Raw genomic sequence first — 20,912 nt, 5'->3', positions numbered from 1 at the left:
AGTCTAAAAATACAGCATTTAATTTTAAGTTTTCTATACTTCTACTAGTTTCACGCCATATATATGTGTCATTTCCAGTTAGATTAAAAAGTTTTCTTACTAAACTCTTTTCTTTTATTGTTGTTGTTATTGGCAGTTCATTAAAAACAAAAAGGAGATATTTTAAAGGTAGACATGAACTTGTTATTTCATATAAACTTGACTTTCATTGCTACTATAAGTAAAGTTAGTTGATTCCTTTATTAGTTTTTTAATTTAAAGGACTTTTTTAAATTGAAGGGTTTAAGGAAAAGCACAGTCCTTGATTTATGGATTTCTTTTTTTGAAATATAAATTCCACTTATCTAAAAACCTTTGTTCTTTGTTCTATAATTTCTATTTTTGTATAATTCCATCCAATAGTTTGCTACTTGACAAGAGTTGATATGGTCAAGTACACTCATAATAAGTCTGTAATAAACATAATAAACCATGTGTTTACTCTTTTCCACAATTAACAAATGTAATCTAGAAATAGAAAACTATTTTAGTTTGGGAGAAGTTTCATTTTATTTACCTCTTCAGTGTACTAAAATTCAAGAGGAGCAAGCCAAGTGCTTTTCCTTTCTTTACCAAAGCTTGACCTTAATATCAAGAGCAGGAAACTGGATCTTAGAGTTCATTTTACTCAGAATTATACAAAAGCAAAGACAGCTCAAAGAGCAAGCAACACAGCACAGCCTCTACTTTAACTTACGTTACACCATTCCTCAGAGGCTAGTTGGGCAGAGTTCATCTCCTCATTCTGCTGAAGGATCAATACTTTTCTATACTTAGATTTAATTTCAACTAGAACTACATAATGAATTGAAAAATTATTCACCAATTACTTTTAACCCAACAGTGTTTTTCTTTTCTACTCTAACCCAAATTCAAAACTGGTTTTTATTCAGTGGACCTTCACCTGTGCCAACACTATGACATTAATCTGCTAAATGCATTTTAATTGCAATGTTCTTTCAAGGTGCATAATGACTCTATCACACAAATTAAACATCAGCAATGTTGAAGATTTATTCCAGAATCTATGTGCCGTAGATGATATTACTTTTCCACCCTTGAGTAACTTTACATTTTAACATAGAGTATACAGGGTTTTTTTTTGGTGAGAAGATACTGTCATATCCTCAATCATATTTATAAAATAAACAACAGGGAAGTAGAAACAGCCTTTTAATGACATATTGCTTTAGTCCTTTGTTGGTTACTGGCATAGAATGACTATGAAAATAAAGATGAATTGTCTTAGAAGAAACCTATAGGATTAAAAATACCAAGTGATACTACAACCTTAAGTTGGGACTTTAATGCTCATTTTCTCATCTTCTGATTATCAGTCTTTAGTTGAAGCATACATATATGTGTCTCTCCACACTCAGACCAGTTCTTTTTTAAAAAATGCATTTGCATTGGTATTTTGCCTTCATGTATGTCCAAGTGAAAGTGTCATATTTTGGAGTTAGAGACAATTGTTAGCTGCCATGTAATTACTGGGAATTGAACCCAGTTCCTCTAGAAGAGCAGTCAGTGCCCTTAACCCTGAGCCATCCCTCCAGTCCCTCAGACCAGTTCTTAATGGCTTCATTTTATCTAACATTTCTGAATATTTGGATTCTGGGCTCTAGAGCTTTATAAAGGAATTTGAAATAAAAATGGTTATACCAAGTTTAAATTATTGTTGTATGAAGAACTTTTATGACTCAAGATAAAAACTAAAATATTATGTAAAACTAGCTATAATTAAGAACTCAGTAAGTATGAAAAGAATGATTAAGGTGACCTTACCTGTTAGGGTAAGATTGTTCTAATCACTTATTAAATGAATGCTATCTCATCTGAATATGCATTCAGAGATAAAGAACTTCATTTTATCTACTTTCTCCAGTACTGTGATATGCAATGGATGATTTTTAGATTCTTAGAGAAAAAACACCAATCATGATTAAGCATTAAAATAAAAGCTGAACTGTAAGTAACCTCAGTTTCTTTGTATGATTTGTCCCTGCATGTTGGTTTCTCAGGTCTGACTGTTGATCACTTCGGTGAGCGCATCTACTGGGCTGACTTTGAGCTCTCCATCATTGGCAGCGTCCTGTATGATGGTTCCAGTCCAGTGGTCTCTGTCAGCAGCAAGCAAGGTTTGCAGAGTACTTTTGTTATTGAGAATATCAGTTCATGACACAAGCAAAGATGTATAGACATTCTGCAACCTGGGTTTCCTCAAATTCTTTCAAATTGCAGTGTTTATATTAATTAAAATGTTCAGGCCCACTGGTATATTGAAGAGGCCAGGGCAATGAGCTGCTCCGGAAAAAAAAAAACAAAAACAAAAACAAAAACAAAAAAAAAAAAAAACAAAAACTATTTCATTCTGTAAGTCATTTATGGTTAGCAGCAGTCAACATCATGTTTTATTAGACATTGTGATGATGGGCAGCAGCAAACGTGTTACTATGAGTCCTTCATCGTGAGCATGCTTATTAGGCCCAGTGAAAAGTGGAGTAGCAGCCAGTACCCCTCGCACCAGCAGTGCAGGATCTTCTGTGCTAATAGCTGTGTCCATTTTTTCCTCTGCTTTCTACCCACCTCCCACCTTGTCTTCTCATAGTCTGTTCCCTCTGATTGCCCTACACATTCTTTTCCTGGCTGTCAAGTATTTTTGTTCTGTCTTCTGTTCTTTTCTTTTCTCTTCCCTTCTCTTTCCATAATTTACCACATGTACAATGTAAACTTGAAGCGTTGAGATTTTTGTTACTTCATTCTCTAAATATAACTTTGTTTCACATTGTTTTTATGATAAAAATGAGAATGAAAAATTAATTGAATGAAAATTCTGTGGCATCTTTGATTAAACAGTGTTTTATTGCCATTGGCATTGCTTCTTTTGTTTGTTTTCTCACTTTCCATTCTTATGTATTTACAAAATATTCCCATACTTTTATTTTAATCTGGGATGGTGTTGCAAAGAAAGGTAGAACTTGGAAAAGTACTTTTGAGTTTTAATTTTTTTTTAATTTAATGTATATGGATGTTTTGCCTGTATGTATGTGTGTGTACCATGTCCATTCTCATATCAATGGATGTCATATGATGGGAGTCAGATCTCTTGAAAGTAGAATTACAGATGTTTGTGACACACCAGTTGTGCTGGGAATTGAACCCAGGTTCTATGCAGGAGCAGCAAGTGCTCTTAACTGCTGAATCATCTCTCCAACCCCTCTTCATCCCTTTTCTAAAACAAAAGACAGTAATGTCTTTGTTTTAACATTAAATTTTTTTAATTAAATTTTTTCTTTTCTTTTACATACTAACCCCTGTCCCACCTCCTTCTCCTTCTCCCCCTCCCCCTACCTATCCGCATCCCATCCCCATTCCCCTCCTCATAGAGGGTAAGGCCTCCATCCGGGAGGTCAACACAGGCTGGCACACCAAGTTGGGGCGGCACCTAGCCTCTCATTCTTGCATCAAGGCTGAGTAAGGCATTGCATCACAGGGAATTGGATCTAAAAAGCCAGTTCGTTTACCCAGGATAAGTCCTGGTCCCATGGCCAGGGGACCCACAAACACGTCAAGCCACGCAACTTTTACCCCATATTCAGAGGGCCTAGTTCAGTCCCATGCAGGCTCCCCAGCTGTCAGTCCAGAGTCCATGAGCTCCCACTAGCTTGGGTCAGCTATCTCTGTGGTTTTTCCCATCATGATTCTGACCCACCTTGCTCTTATAATCTTCCCTCCCTCTCTTCAACTGAACTTCAGAATCTTGGCCAAGTGCTTGGCTGTGGGTCTCTGCATATGCTTCCATCAACCACTGGGTGTAGGTTCTATGATGACAATTAGACACCAACCTGAGTGGAGGGGAAGGCTAGTTCAAGCACTCTCTCCACCATTTCTCTGAGTCTTAACTGCGGACAATCTTGTGAGTTCCTGGGATTTTCCCTATCTGCAGATTTCTTCCCATTCCCTTAATGGTCCACTAATGTCTTTGTTGTTGTTGTTTGATAGTACCTTATTCTGTATCTTGTGTTGGCCTTAAACTCTTACTCCTCTATGGTTCAACCTCATGAGTGCAGACACTTATAGGTGTATGCCACGGTAACAATTTTTATTATTTCAAATCATCTTGTAATTACACAATAAACAATTAATTCAGGTGACAGAATTCAACTACTAATTTAATCCATGAGAATTTTCTAAATAGCAGACTTTATGTTACAGATGAGGCTTGATATTCTTCTTGCCAACATCATAGCAGAGACAATTGCTCAGCATATAATAACCCCAGACAATTTTAGAAGGAGCTGCAAAGGGGTGATGGAGATGTTTGTTCAATGGGTTCTGGATGACATGTTTACCACATAAAAACAAATGTTAAAAATATTTTTAATTTTGAAATTGACAAAAAGCCTAGTAATTGGATTTTGGATAAATTTAGCTATTTTAAAGTTTGAGTTCATATATAGCATGTGTTAATAAATATTAATTGTAAAATATAACTGCTTTGTCAAGTAATGATTGTTTAAGGCACATATTTGTGTAAGGTACTTGATGGTACTCACCCTGGTATTAGATCCTCTCTTTTGAACATTCCAGGTTTGCTGCATCCTCACAAAATTGATGTCTTTGAAGATTATATATATGGAGCAGGACCTAAAAATGGTGTATTTAGAGTACAAAAATTTGGTCATGGCTCAGTAGAGGTCCTAGCTTTAGATGTTGACAAAACAAAGAGTGTTTTGATATCACATCGCTATAAACAACTAAATTGTAAGTAAAATATATCAAACTTTTCCTTATGTATCTTAAAATAACATATTTGTAATTACTGTAACTATGTTTATATTTCCAATATACTAAGATTGCCTTGATGTCTTCAGACTTTTCAATTCAGCAAGTAGATGGAAGCATCCACTTTTGCCATAATAGATATGAACACTCTGCTGCATTTTCTTAGAATTAAAATTGTCCGTTTAAAAAACTGTTTTAAACACCTTGTAAATATATAGGTCTCTCAGGGAGTTATGAAAATTCATCAATTGTCATTTCTTACTGCTGTTGCATACAACCATTGATTACCATATTATTACCACTGCAGTTTCAAGAATGTTCACAGAGATCTCTTCCCTACAATTGTATCTTCTCTGATATGTTGTTTATGATTTATTATAAAAATAAATTTCTAACCTAGAAAGGATTGATTAAATAAATTATTGTAGTTGTGATGTTGAAGCTATGTCACAAAATCATTCAAGAACAAAGTAAAAACTATGGTTGAAATTCAAACGTAAGTGTATTAGTTGTACTTATTAAATTGTTTCTATTTATTTATAGTCATGTTTTTAAGACACAGTTTCTCTGTGTAGCCCTGGCCTGGTTGTCCTGGAACTCACTTTGATAGACCAGGCTGTCCTTGAACTCAGAGATGGGTCTGCCTCTGCTTCCTGAGTGCTGAGATTAAAGGTGTGCGCCACAACACCTAGATTTATAGTCAATCTTTAAGGCATGTCAAAGTACATTTCATCTTGAGTTTTGCAAATTATGTGGAAAGACAACTATGTTTATAGGAATGGTTGGGAACACATTCTAGCATGAAATACATTTCTGAGATGCCTCCTCTGTGCTGCTGCATTTACTAAAAAACACATATGCTGGGTCTATGGTTCACACAAGAACACTTCATCCCACCTTATGGTTCTGTCTAACTCATAATCAAAACTTAATACTTCTAGATCTGTAAAGTTAATTTATTCCTATCCTAAACATGGTAGGATGTGAGCAGTGGATTTTAACAGAAAGGTTCTGTGATCTGGCTGGAATCTAGAAAAGACAATAAACTACCTCTGACCACATAAGATGCTCATTAGATAAACATTTAGATAAATTTAGTGCTTAGTCTCCCACATAGTAAGCAGGTAACCATTTAACATGTTTCCAATCATCTGTCTGTCTATCTATCTATCTATCTATCTATCTATCTATCTATCTATCTATCTATCTATCATCTATCTATCTATCTATCTATACATATATATAGATATATTGAACTTACTATATATATGTATATATATATATATTGAACTTACAAATGCATGTAAATTTTGAGATTTTTGTGAATATCAGTAATAAGCTGTTTCTGTCAAAACTATACGATGAAGTTACAAAATAAGGTTTGGATCTCCAAACACTTAAGTTGTGTTAATTTTTTGTGTTCTTGAAGGTCCATCAGACATTTAAAATGGTGAGAATTCAGCAAAGTGCTCAGTTTATAATTCCTTGTCTTATAAGGTCAATTTAGACTAGACATCAAAGTTTGTGTCTTGAATATTCTGGAAAAGGTAATCACCAAATCATCATTCATAATGAGCCAGAGGGTAAAATAATCAACGTAGATAACTGTATATGAACTGAACCAGAAAGGAAGCTGGGTTGCTTTCAATTCAGAAGTAAACTAACTTTATGAGAAAATAATCCTGAACTAATGATAAATGAACAATATTATCCTTTGTAGAATGGGCAAATTCCTTGTCAATGAAGGTATTGTGGAGTGATGTTCATTATTTATAAAATATAATGTCAACATTAAAATGTGATTGCATCAATAAAAATTGCTTTGTTTTCTTTTTCACATTGGTAATTCATCATTTCAGCTTGCTGAATTTTATGCTTTTGAAACTTACTTGAACTTTTCTCCCACACATCTCTTGTTTTTCTTCATTATGTTTCCAACAGTACCCAATCCTTGCTTGGATTTATCATGTGATTTCCTCTGCTTGCTGAATCCTTCTGGGGCCACTTGTGTCTGCCCAGAAGGAAAATTTATGATGAATGGAACCTGTAATGATGACAGCCTATTAGGTGGGTATTCTCTGTTATTCTATAAACAGTCAGATGAATTATTTCATAAATAGTCGGGTTGAATTTATATGAGTTTTGGAACTAAGCAGTATTATTTTCTCCATCAATTCATGCACTTTAACGTCAGTGGCTATTGAATGTTTATAAAAACTGTCATCTCTACAGAAGGCTTTCTACCTTCTTGCCTTTGTTTATGTAACACTGTGCATTCAACATGCACAATGGATCAAGAACTGAGAAGTCACTCTCAGAATCTAAATGCACTGTTAAATAACTCTTGTTTCATAGATAATATTTGGAGAATGAGTTTCCTCTCTAGGTGTAAATTCCAACCCCAAATCCATTTAGTTTTTTAATGTATTTATTTTTCATACCTTTGATTACTTCAGGTATATAGAACACTAATTTGGAAAATATAGGCTACTTTATTAATTACCTTAATCTCTCCATGTGAAGTGTTACTTACATTAAATACTATTAATAGTAAGAATGATAATAATACCTTTTTCAACTGCTATAAGCAAGGCATAACACTAATCTAGAAACTAAGGACTAATTAAGAAGTGAGGCTGACAATATTTCTTCATGTGGCTTATATTTTTGAATTATGAATTTAGAAAGAACAACCATTATTTCAGAAAGTAGTAGTTTTAAAAGTTGAGATTCAAAACAAGACAGTAAAATGAGAAAGGAAACAGGAAAAAGTTTTCTTCTGAATACCCAGTAGATAAAACTGTTTCAAACTTAAGGTATTAGTCATAATTGGAACAATTCTATTAAAAGAAAACACTGCACTTACCAAATTTTATGTAACAGACAAAACCAGCATGCTCCAAAGCACTTTTGGATCACAGCAAGCATTTTGGAATGAGAGATAAATTTAGGATGTCTTCCCAGCAGGATTTCTTCCTTGCTATGTTTTCTCTGTTAGAATTCACTGCTCATCTCAGTACCCTGCTTCATCCTCATTTGCCCTCTCCATCTCCAGACCACTAGCCCCTCATTTTCCACTGTGGACTGTGGGTTGCATTTCGTTTACTTAGCAAGAAACTCTAAGTCAATTGTATTTTTAATGTTTTCATGTACACACTTTAAGCACTGAATATGTAAACCTGAAGAAATTAAAAGATGGAATGATAAATGATGTACACCAGTGAGTGGTGTTTATCTGAGCAGCCATGGCTGTTATAGCAGGGGCCTACTTCAACCCTTATTAGATTCAGATAATTATTAAATTTAAGGGTCACTTTGAAGTTCCTATATTATATGATTTTCAAATAAAGTATGAAAGACTTTGGATTTAGATTTTAACTGAAGATGGAAGAAACTCTGAAAGGACATGGAATAAGGGTATGTAGACGACAGCCTGAAACATTCACACTGTCAGGAAAAATAGTGAAGAAATGCTGTGTGAGTAACAAGTTTTCAGAGTTCCGAGCAGAGAGCTGTGGACCACGCCTGGTGTTTATATTGTCATGCTAGCTCCAGTTATGGAACACATTCTGTCACTGGTACCTGATGACCCTGATACTTTGCTGATTTCCCACCAGCTAGAGTACATGTGATCTCAGTTGTGCTGGTAAAATTAAGCATTTTCAAATATTACCACTCTTTTTTTTTTTCCTGGCTAGGTCAAGGAACTGTGCTGTGTGGGAGTGGGCAGTGTATGCAACCATTCAGAAACTCAGTTTCTTAAAATGTCAACTACTCCTTTTAAGTGAAGAGGAGAGGGGGGCGGGAGAACAAGGGAATCTGTGGCTGATATGTAGAACTGAATGGTATTGTAAAATAAAATAAAAGGAAAAAAAAGAAACATACTAAAAAGAAAAAGAAAACGCCTTATCTCACAAGCCCCCCTGCCACACATCAATAAGCAATGGCCCCACAGGTCTTCCTGTGTTCCTTTTCCACTTAAGTATTTGAAATGGTCTCTTGCTGTATAAATAGAAAAAATGTGTTAGGAGTATAAATAAGATCTCAGACTCATTTTTTGGTTTAGCTAAATCCAATCATCGTTTCCTGATATCAGTGTTTAGGATAGCCCAGTTATTCAGTCCTTCATATGTCAGTTACTTTCTCTAGCTACTATCATCAAAAGATGAGCACACAATATTTTTAATCTTCATATAAGAAATTGCAAATTCAAATTTTACTCAGCCTTGCTAGAACATTTACCCATTCTTACAGAAAGTTGATTATACTTGCTGTAGCTTGGCTTCTGAGTATTATTTAGCTATTGATAAATGAAGCCTTCTGTTTCAATACAGAACTATTAATGTAAGTTTTGAATGACTATAATCTAGGTTCAATTTCATCAGTGTTTTGTCACGTGGCTAGTTCTTAATAAATCCTGATGTTGGAATGCTCATTTCCTATCATGTGCAGATTTTGGATGTCTGTATTATCCACATATAATATCTGCAGTTAGGAATTTATCTTCCTGAAGTATCCTAAATGTTTATCACTGGTGTTCTTATTCAGAACCCCTTTTAGTTTGCTTCCTGAATGAGTTATATTTGAGGAAGCTATAAATTAAGCAAACATATCTCCACATTAAGATCTTCTTAATCTCCACATACAGTACAGAGAATTTCAAGTTCATCTGTTGTTAGGTACTGTAAGTTCATATGCTCAGAGGTGAGTCACCCTCATTTTTCCAGGCCCTTTATGTATCACTGGTTTCACATCACTGTTCCCTCAGAATTCTCTCACTCTTGTCTATCATACTTTGCTCTGTTTAAGTCATCCTCATACTGCCCAATCTGCCTAATTCAACAATATCTTACTTGTAACCCTGCTTTCAGTTAAAAATCTGTCAGCATATTTATTCTCAAGCTTTCGAGGCTCCTCAAGGTATTTATATCTGGGCAAAGGTCCAAATTGCAGTGATCTTCTCATTCCATCCTTATATCTTCAAAGCCTTGTTTCCTGTCATTTTTCCCTCAAACACAGGTCTAGTCAGATATTCATTCTTTTCCTCGCAGGCTCTGGATTTCACAGATATATTCCCACTAGAGATGCTGTACTCTCAGTAAACCTCATGGGCAATCAAGAAATAATGTTCAGAAATACTATTATCCTAACACTTCACCAAACACATGAGTCCATTGCCTGTTGGACTCTACAAATATGCTGTTTAAATACAATTCTCAGGGCGTCAAATTTTTTCTGTTCTAGACAATGTAAATAGCTGGAAAACCTATAGGCTATGTTATTACATGAATATGGATATTTTGTATATTTAGAAATTGATATTTATACAATTTTAATGTTTTCTCAATAATTTATTTAACATTCTTAGCATATTTGAATTTTGATTTTAACATAAGTCCATTTTTGACTAAAGAATACAGTCAAAGGTTAGATAGATTACCTCAATGCATAGTAAAGAAAATGGAGCAGAGTAGAATACTAGAATACCGGGAAATCTATTGGCCATACTAAGGCCACCTAATATTTGAAGGTGGCAAAAGCATTCAGTCTTACAAATGATGTTTATAAAATTGGATGTATACTTTCAGAAAATGAAATTAGATCCTCATCATTCACCTTGTACAAGAAAATATCCTTATAGTAGATAAAAAGATTTTAATTCAAAACTCAGGATACTGAAACTTCTGGGAGGAACACAGAGAATAATCTTCAAGATTTGGGGCAGGCAATACAACTCCAGTAGCACAGAAACTAGAGCCCTAAATCAAATTAAGTTAAAAAGTTTGTATAAGAAGAGAAACCAGAAAAACAGTCATCCAAAAGAACCGAAGAAAAATTTATACCACTTATACTTCATATAGGGGTCTATATTCAGAATTACCAAGAAGTACAAAACTTAAATATCAAGAAACTAAATTGCCAAACAACAAAGGGGCTAAATGCAATGAAAAGATTCTTTTCAAGAGAAGTAAAGCTAATGAAAAATAACTATTTTAAAAGTACTCAACAATCCTAGCCATCAGGGAAATACAAATTAAAGCTACTTTGAGATACACCCTTATCTTAGAATGAGCATCTTTTTAAAAAAAATATGAGAACAATTGTTTAAAGGGGTATAAGAAAAGAATGTCTATTCACTGCTGGTGAGGTACAAATTAATTCCAACAGTATGGAAATCAGTTTAGAGGCACTGCAAAATATCAATAGAATTACCCTATGACCAAGCTGTGTCACCCATAGGCATTATTTAGTTGTTTGTTTGTTTATCTATTTATTTATTATTTCTGAGACAAAAACATCATGACTAAGGAACATATAAATCAAAGTATTTAATTGGGTTTTCAGTTCCAGAGGCTGAGAATCCATGATGGTTGAATGGAAAAGCATGTTGGCGGGAACAGCTGAGGGCTTACCTCTCAAACCTTAAGCAATGGGGTAGAGAGGGCTAGCTCAAAATGATGTATTTATTAAAAACTTCCCCTGGTGACATACCTCCTCTACTAAGGTCACACATCCCAATTCTTCCAAACAGTTCAACCAACTTGGAACAAAGTATAATGTCTCAGATCATGTGAAGTGATCCAAATTCAGAAAGGAAAAAAAAAAACTCACCGTTTTCTCTCTTATGTGGATTCTAGATTACAACATATATATATATATACATATGCATGTAAACAAATGTGGGAGTAAAATCCAAAAATTGAGAAAGGAGACAAGAGAAAGGAATATCAAGTGATGATGAAGGTTGAGGGGTAGGATAAAGAATACATGAATAATAAAATAGATAAAAAACTAATGTTTTTCTAGTTTTCAAGGTACATAAGTGAATTCAACTTAATTTGTATTGAACTAGTGGGAACCACTTTTTGTTTTCCTGAAACCTTCCTCGTGCATTATTCCTCTGAGACAGTGGCTGTAAAATATGACCTTTTATTTTTAACCCATTGAACTTAAGTTCACTAGAAATTCATCAAGACTAATAGCTAAGTACTTGTGTCCCATTGACTCACTTAGGAACAGTGACTTTTTTGAAATTAGTTCTGTAACTTGAACTCTTTCTCTCTTCTATTTAAAATTATATAAAAGTATTCTATTACAATGATATTTAAAGTGTGAATTTTATCACCCTTCATAAAGCATAGTACTGAAAAAATCAATATCTCCATTGTAAAATATATTTCATATAGGGACTATTGGTTGCTAATAACAAATATAAAGATGATAACAGCATTGTAAAGAAGAAAATGTAAGTTAAATATCTGCTTTCAACTGCTGTGTATCTTTTTCAACTTTCCAATTAGGTATACATTGAGAAAAAATAAATTCCAGTATTTTGTTGGATTATTTGAGGCTTTTCTGAACAACATGTTTGTCTATGTATTTCTTCTTATGCCTAGATGATTCCTGCAAACTGACCTGTGAAAATGGCGGAAGGTGCATCTTAAATGAGAAGGGAGACCTGAGGTGCCACTGCTGGCCCAGTTACTCAGGAGGACGGTGTGAAGTCAACCACTGCAGCAACTACTGTCAGAATGGAGGGACCTGCATTCCGTCCTCTCTAGGTAAATATCTGACTCAGACAGTATGGGCAAGTCACTTGCATTTTCTTAATATGTGAAACATGTGAGTTAAATAAAACCTGATAATCTTGATGTAGCTGAAATCATCATGAATTAAATTTAAAACTAATTCAACAAAGTCAAATACATTTATTTATTGCATCAAAGTTCATATTGAGTAATAGTAATGGACAATACAAAACATATTGCTCAAACAAAGATCAGAATAGCTAGCATAAACAATGCTTCTTAATTTTTATTTTAAGGTCACACAATTAAACACACACACACACACACACACACACACACACCTTGAAAAATAATAGAATTCCATATAGAATTTAAATACATATTTCATTTGAGTTAATTTTGCCCTTCCCACTTTTTTGCCCCTTATCTCTCTGTGTCTCTTGCTCCAGTTCAAAATGATATTTTTGCAGGGTGAGAAGTGTGTACCCAACTTGTTTTTTTTTGCAGGTGGATATACAGTTTTAATGACATACTTTATTGAATAAACTATCTTTTTTGTGCATGAGTTGTTGGCATTGTAAAATTTAGTTTTTCATGGCTGCATTGATATATCATAGAATTTTGATTATTTTCCATTGATCTACACATGTGTTTCTGTGAAAGTACCATAATGCTTTTATTACTGTAACTTTTTAGCTTAACTTGAGGTCAGATAACATGTGTCATTGTGTATATATGCATATTGATATGCATTTGCGTATGGTGTACGCAAGTGTATCTATGGGTGTCATCATCTCTATATGTAGGTGCTGGAGCTCAACCAAGTATACTCTTCTCTATCTTACTTCTTGGAACAGGGTCTCTCTACTAAATAAAGCTTACCATTTTGGCTAGACTAGCTGGAGAGTAAGGCCCCAGAGTCTGCCTGTTTCCATTTTCTCAATGCTGGTTTTATAGGCACACACTGACATGCCATGCATTTATATAATGCCTAGGGATCCAAATTTGAGAGCTCTTGCTTGCAAATGAAGCACTCTATTTATTAGGCTTTGCCATCAGCTCCAAGGCTCTGGACTTTCTTTCTTGGGAGGATTTTAGTCACTAATTCAATCCCCTTGCTTCTTTTAGGTCTGATTTGGTTGCTTATGTATTTTTATATATTTTGGATACATATATGTATAAAAATTTGCTCATTTCTTCTAATTCATCAAGTCTGTTATATCAATTTTTAAAGTATTCAATGCTAATCTTACAGATTTCATTGGAGTATATTGTGACAATTCCCCTTTTGTCACTGATTTTATTAATTTGGATCCTTTTTCTCTTACTGTTTAATCTTGTTCACCTCTTCAAAAAACCAAAGTTTCATTTAATTAATTCTATTTATTGATGTTTTAGTCTTTATTTCTTTAATTCCTGACATCAGTTTTATTATTTCTTTCTATCTGCTACATTTGGTATTACTATTCTTTTTACATATTTTTGCTTTTCTAGAGATTTAAGGTGCACCATTAGGTTATTTATTTCATTTCTCTTTAGTTTTTTTAAATATAGCTTCCAACTATCAATTGTTCTTATAACTGCCTAGCCCATGATCTCTTGTGCTTTTAAATATGACTCTAGTAACATCTTAATTTATCATTCACATCTTCACTCAAAAGCATATTGTTCAGTCTCTAAGCATTTATATATTTTTAAGGTTAATATTGCAGTTAGTTTTCATTTGTATTCCATTGCAATATGATATCATTCTAGATCTTATTTCATTTGTGTTTTGTTGGTTCATTTGCTCATAAATTAAAGCTTGTTTGCTTGCTGGCCTATAAAGCAATCATTTTTAGAGGATGTTTCAAGTGTCAGCAAGAAGAATGTGTATTCTAATCGGTAGGATTGAATGCTGTGGATAATGTTAATCTTAGTTGATCTACGGCTTAGTTTACCTCTGAGATTCCTTCATTGGTTTTAGAAAAATGCAAACAAAGAGATAACTGGGTCATACATTTTAATTAGTGTGTGCCTTTTAATTGAAGAGTTAGGACCATTTGCATTGAATGTTATAATTGAGAAGTATTGTCTATTGTTTATGATTCTATTGTTTGGTGTTCTATTTGGTTGGTTGGTAGTTGTTTTCTTCTTCTCAAAGTAATTTTAGATTTTTGACTGGTTTCCTATGTTGGGCATGATTGGTTGCTTCCATGTTCTCTGTTTTTTCCGTTGTTTACATGGACTTAATTTTAACCATCAATTCTCTGTGTAATATTGCTCTCTTTTTGTGCATACTATTCAAGAATTTCTCAGCAATGCTGGATTGGTTGTCATACTTGTATTAGTCTGGAAATTACCATATTTCTCTATTTTAATAGGTAATTTTTCTGGGTATAATAACTTGGTTGAATATTTAATTTAGGAGCAAGGTATATATTATGGTGGACTTTTTTTTTCTTTTGGATTGCTGGTGACAGACCATATTTTTCTGATGTTTCTGACTCTGTATGGTAGATAGTATTTTTCTTTTAGAGCTTTTAGTACCATTTCTTTTCTTTGTGTTGTTGACATCTAGACAATGATATGTCATGAAGAGGTTCTTCTCTGGTCTTCTTTGGGTATGATTTTGATATCTAAATTTTTCTCTAGGTTTGGGGAATTCTTGGCTATATTTTAACCAAAGAGCTTGCCAAATGTATAGATTTTATCTCAGCTCCTCTTTTCATACCATGAATTTTTACGTTTGATCTCTTAAGTATACTTCTGACTTCTTTGACTTCTGTGTCACATCCACTTTTTTTTATATGTATAATACTGTTTTACATTTAGGCTTTATGTCTGATATTTATTCTTCAGTTTGGTCATGCTTTTGATAACAAGAGAATCATTGTTGGTTACAAAGTTTTACTATTCTCCTAAATTGAGCTTCACATGAGGTTTGTAGATGGCAGTACTAGGATCATCTTTGTAGATATGCTGTATTCTGTCTTGAGTAGAGTGAGAGAGTTCTGCTATTTGTCATCACTTGCTTTGAAGTTCTTGAGAGTGGAGTTCACAAAGAATACCAACCCAGCAATATATATTTTGAGATGTGCCTAGTTTCTTCCACCTTATGGGCTCCCCTGGCTGTTCCACTTCTAGTCATTGGCACAGATTCTCAGTCTTGCTCTTGATTCCTCTCATCATTCTTATCATTCAGACTTGTGTGCACTGCTGTGATTCCATTCCATGTTGTTTTCCGCAAAACTGCTACTCTTCAAGAATTTAAAATGCTTGTTTAACTTCAAAGGGTATGGATTTTTTTACTACAAATAATGTCCTTAAAAAGAAAAATTAATTACTATTTAAAGTTAGGTTCTTTTTAAATGAAAATAAAGTACACCAGAACACTTCATTGCATCTGCTTTGCCATCTAAAATTATAACTTCTCTGTAGAAATTGTAAAATCTAGGACATTATGATTTTCAAATATATGAATATACTTAATGTTAGGATATACTTGATATTGTTATTAATTTATACAATAGACTTGTTCACAAAACTGACTACTAGCATATAAGTGAACACAGGCCATATTTTTACCTATGAACATGATATTTAAATCAGGTTGGGGTTAGATTAAAGAATCTGATTATCTTTGCACAAATATTAATTTCAGAAAAAAATCCCAGTAGATAACTCATGGATTTATTCATTGTTGATTCACATACAGTTATGCCTTTTGTAAAATTCCTACATTGAGTAGGATTTCAATCAGACATAATTTTAATATGATAGTTGTAGCAAACTATAATACTTAAAGAGAGAAAATACCAATACTTAACCTAAGGAACACATCTGATAGGTATGTTTCAAGTTTTTTGGTTTTTTTTTGTTGTTGTTGTTGTTGTTTTTTGTTTTTTGGTGTTGTTGTTCTTTGTTTGTTTGTTTGTTTGTTTGTTTTTGAGACAGGGTTTCTCCATGTAGATTTGTGCCTTTCCTGGAAATCACTCTGTAGCCTAGGCTGATCTTGAGCTCACAGAGATCCCCCTGCCTCTGCCTGCCGAGTGCTGGTATTAAAGGTATGCACCACCACTGCCCGGCTGTTTCAAGATTTTTATGTAGGAATGCATTTTCCTCATTCCTTAAGATTTCTAAAATACAATCACTATAATGAAGTGTATGACCTATATTCATGTAGGGAAATGCCCCAAATTAAATATTTTTAAATTTATTACATCAAAAAGGATACACTAGTTCATTTCTATGATATGTTCATAGGATGATGAGTTTAAGATAAAACTTGCCTTAGAAAAAATCAATGGAAATTAGGATAAAGCACAGTATTAGTCAATTATTTTTTCATATCAAAACAGATAAGTCTATGAAACTCTTTACCTACTGTGGGTATCTCATAAAACATTTATGGAAGTAGCAGTTATATTTGCATTTAGTATTATTTTCAAGAATATTTGTTCTTTAAGGTAGAATTTTTATTGCTTGGTTATTTCCATATTTTCACCTAGGTCTGTTATTTAGATTTATAGCATTACATGAAAGTAAGCCAAGATTTTGACAAAATTGATTTAGTGGAATAGAGAAAGTGGATTTGTAAATCTAGATAATTCCAAATACTCCTAATACTGAAATGTTCAGGTTTGCAGAGCTTAAAATTGGATAAAATGTAACACTGCTGTTTAAAAAGTGCCAATATGAATGTGGATATTTAGCAGTGAGATACCATTTGAATTGTGTAATTTAAATGAAAAGGGCTCTGGAGAGGGGAATGCTAGAAGACAGATTCCATGAAAGTAGAAATGAGAAAATCAGGGAGAGTGGGGTTAGGATAAATAACATTAGGGTACTTGAAAAGTCATTAGAAACGTACAATCTTAGAAGCTTTAGTTTAATTGGACCTGCTTCACACAGGAAATAAAGCTCTCTAAGAAGCCATATACTCTCAAACAAAACTCACAGCCCCATCAAGTTGTCCATTGAGGGAGTCTTAGAGAACCTCAGTATGATGCTGGTTGTTGCAATTTCTTTTGGTTGCCTGTCAGATAGTACACCCTGGGATATGAAGGCTTATTTTTATCAAAAGGAAACCCTTTCTTCAAAGGAAGCAAAGGTAGTGTTTCTGAAAACAACTGAGTTAAAAATCCAAGTGTTGCAAGGCTTTTGCTAACTGGGGATAGTTTTGACACTTTTTTCTTATTTTAAAACATCCATGGCACACAAGAAAGCTCCAAAAACATTTTTTGCTTCTCTGAGGAGCTTTGTTGAAGGGATTATCGAGCACATGTGTGGATTCTCTGCTTCTTTCAAATCTCTGTTATCTGTTTCTTTCATTATTTTAAATGTATTTATTTAATATTTATGGCTACATGTAATGTGATTGATGTAATTCACTCCCCTTCAACTTCTCTGCTACCACCTCCCATCACTTTACTTTCACAATGTCTTGTTGTGTGCTCTCTGAGTCTTTGAGCTGCTGCCTCTATGTTCCTGGATGCAGAACGATCTACACGAGTGTGGGTAGCCTCTCATAGCTTGCATCACTGAAGAAAACTATTCCCTCTTGAAGCAGGCATCAGATATCAATGGATTCTCAGATAGAGCAGGGCCTTAGGAGCTCTTCTCACATCCATGCTGGGAATTTGACTGGCTTAATCTTGTACATATGTATTTAAATCTTATACATGTATTGTTGTTGGTTTTGTTTTTTTCACTAGCTTGTTGGATTTACCAACAAGCTCCCAAATAAATCACACACAGCTTATTCTTAATTATAAATGCCAGTCTTAGCTTGGCTTGTTTCTTCCAGCTTTTCTTAACTTTAAATTATCCCACCTACCTTTTGCCTCTGGGCTTTTTCCTTTCCTTACTTCTGTTTATCTTATTTTTACTCTTACTCCATGGCTGGCTGGCTGGCTGGCTGGCCCCTGAAGTCCTCCTCTCCTTCTCTTGTTCCTTCTTCTTCTCCCAGATTTCTTCTTCTATTTATTCTGCCTGCCAGCCCTGCCTATCCTTTCTCCTGCCTCACTGTTGATCATTCAGCTCTTAATTAGACCATCAGGTGTTTTACACAGGCATAGCAACACTGCCTCATAGAGTTAAACAAATGCAATATAAACAAAAGTAACACACCTTAAAATAATGTTCTATAACCATGTAGTTTCAGTTGTGAGTTCATATATACAACCACACTCTCCTATCTGACAAAGGTTATTTCATTACAAACACACACTTTTAGTTAGTGCATCTTCTATAATCATTTGAGTCTTGGGAGTAGGTTTGTGATATCAATGTTCCATTACTTCTAATGCTAATAACTAATCTGTAGTCCCTTATGCACTGCATGTAGATCAGTTATGAATCTTACTGTTAATCAGCATCTACTGCAAAAAGAAGCTTCTCTGATTAGAGTTGAGAGATGGAGTAATCTATAGGAATAAAGATAAGAACTCAAGGAACAGCTTATTTGTCCATTTAACAAAATAATAGTACGTTGTTCTGTTTTCCATTAAAGCCTATGACCTACACAACTATGTGTTTTTGGCCCAGTTATTGGTAACAAATCTAGGTTCTAACTTCTGTGGGGTAGCCTTTGAATCCAATCAGAAAGTCATCGATTGCTCCCATAGCATTCATGCCACTGTTGCCACTTTTTTGAGCAGTGGATAAACCTTGCCAGGTCAGTAATCATTGTTCTCAGGTTTCACTGCTGGGTAAATCTACTGAGAATCCTTGCCTCATGATGTATGTAGTTCCTTCCTGCAGTTTGAAAGCTAGCCAATAGGAACTAAGCTTCATAGTCAGTACCAACTTAATTTCTCCTTTCAAAATGCTCAAATATATGTGGTCTACCGCCATAGGACCTTGCCATTAAGTTCTCAATGGAAAACAAAGGAAATGGCTATAGCCTGTAATGCCTGTGGAAATGATGTCTATGAGAGAAAAAAAAATCTGGAAATTGAATAAAATTTCCCCATCTTTAGTATTTCTGTAGGACTTCTTATGACTCCCTGATTGCTTTAGCTTTTGTCCTTTGTTCACTGATGCTCCTAGGCTCTGTCTCATTTGCATTGCTCTTGGCATGAGTTATTTCTCTCAAGTCATGCATGAACTCTTAGTAAGGGGATGAAATACTTCATTTTCTGACATGTTCTTGCTTTCTTTGGTCACATATAGCAAACTTATCAGTCTCTTTACTTAACAACTCTATTTGTTTCCCTTTTCTGTCTTTCTTTTCATTCACTAATCTGCCAGATGGAGTATTTTCTTTCTATATCAACAGTAGAAAGTGAAAAGTTTATTACCACTGTAAGAAAACCTCCTGCTATTATTCAGTAAATCATTTTTGGCAACAAAAATGTTGAACTGACTCAGCTCTAATAATATATAACCCTCATCCTTTTTTCCCCTAGAGCATTGATAGTCATTCATCTACCACTAAACAGCATTTATACATAATTTATTTTTAAAGCAGTACTGTTCCCCATAAGTATGATTTTGTTTAGACTGAATTTCTACTGGTTTTAAAGATGTAGCATTCTTTCAAAGAAATATCGCTTAAGACGCTGTATATGTTTATTCATTCTTTAAGAAATATTAGTAGATTTTATTTAAAAATGTTTTACTCCTTATAAATACTTCTTTAAATAATAGGCTACTTACTTGAAAGCTTGTCTCTGGTAGCAACTTATTCTTACTCTCTCAGCAGCCACTGACCTCCAGTAGCTTCTCTCTAGGGGTGGATCATATGAACTTTAGTATTTGTATTGGCGTTCACAGATCTTATCCTACCATTCTTGATCCAGCAGCATATGGTTCAGAAGTCATAGATGCATTTTCCTGAAATTCTGCAATAAATAAAGAAATACAATTATTAAAAATATGGACCACCCTTTGATATAGAATCCATGACAATATATAAACCAATTGCATCATTATCATATTTAAAGCCTTCATACGCCTTGTTTCATGTATTTTTCAGGGAATTTTATTTTGGCTTGAGATTACCAATGATAAAACTCTGGTGGCACAGACATTCTTTTATGCTGTCAGATGAGTGGCTGTGGGACCTGCTTGAATCCTGTGTATGAATCCCATTGTTGCCATTTATGCTTGTGTGTTTATCTTTATGTGTTTACCATAGATGCTTTCCTTCTCACTGAGTCTGCCACAGCAGTTCATGCTTAGTGACAGGCCAGGGAGAGAGGTACTCCTTCTTTATATAACATGGAAAGCATAAAAGAATGTCTGATGCTGTGATAAATTACTTTCTAACAAAAGAATGAGGAAAAATATTCAAAGATGATCTAGGGAATGTTCTACTATGTGATATTCACATTAAACTGTTGAATCATACAACATTTAGTAGACTTCCAGTAATTTATTTAACATGTATAAATATCAAGTTTAGACAAATTATGTCCCTGTGGGTGTATATGTAGTAAACATTAGTGTGTTTATTTGAGTTAAATAAAATACTTTGTTAACAGATGTAATCATTATACATGACATTTCTCTTTTAACCTCATTAAAATGTCTCCCCAAAGCATATGTCTGATACTTCTTGTACAGTCAGCAATG

General features: G+C 34.1%; 1 protein-coding gene across 1 annotated transcript in view; it reads left to right on the top strand.

The window, feature by feature from the left end:
- Nucleotides 1-20,912, top strand: part of Lrp1b (LDL receptor related protein 1B) — a 1,955,528-nt gene that overhangs the window by 1,868,805 nt on the left and 65,811 nt on the right. The window contains exons 80-83 of the mRNA XM_042275227.2: nt 2,061-2,177; nt 4,630-4,803; nt 6,766-6,891; nt 12,222-12,386. Coding sequence (XP_042131161.1) covers nt 2,061-2,177; nt 4,630-4,803; nt 6,766-6,891; nt 12,222-12,386 — 582 coding nt within the window. The remainder of the gene's footprint in view (nt 1-2,060; nt 2,178-4,629; nt 4,804-6,765; nt 6,892-12,221; nt 12,387-20,912) is intronic.

The sequence above is a fragment of the Peromyscus maniculatus genome, chromosome 4 (genome assembly GCF_049852395.1).
Source record: "Peromyscus maniculatus bairdii isolate BWxNUB_F1_BW_parent chromosome 4, HU_Pman_BW_mat_3.1, whole genome shotgun sequence".
Lineage (NCBI taxonomy): Eukaryota > Metazoa > Chordata > Mammalia > Rodentia > Cricetidae > Peromyscus > Peromyscus maniculatus.
The sequence above is the reverse complement of the archived record's forward strand: the minus strand, read 5'-3'. Positions and strand labels throughout refer to the sequence as shown.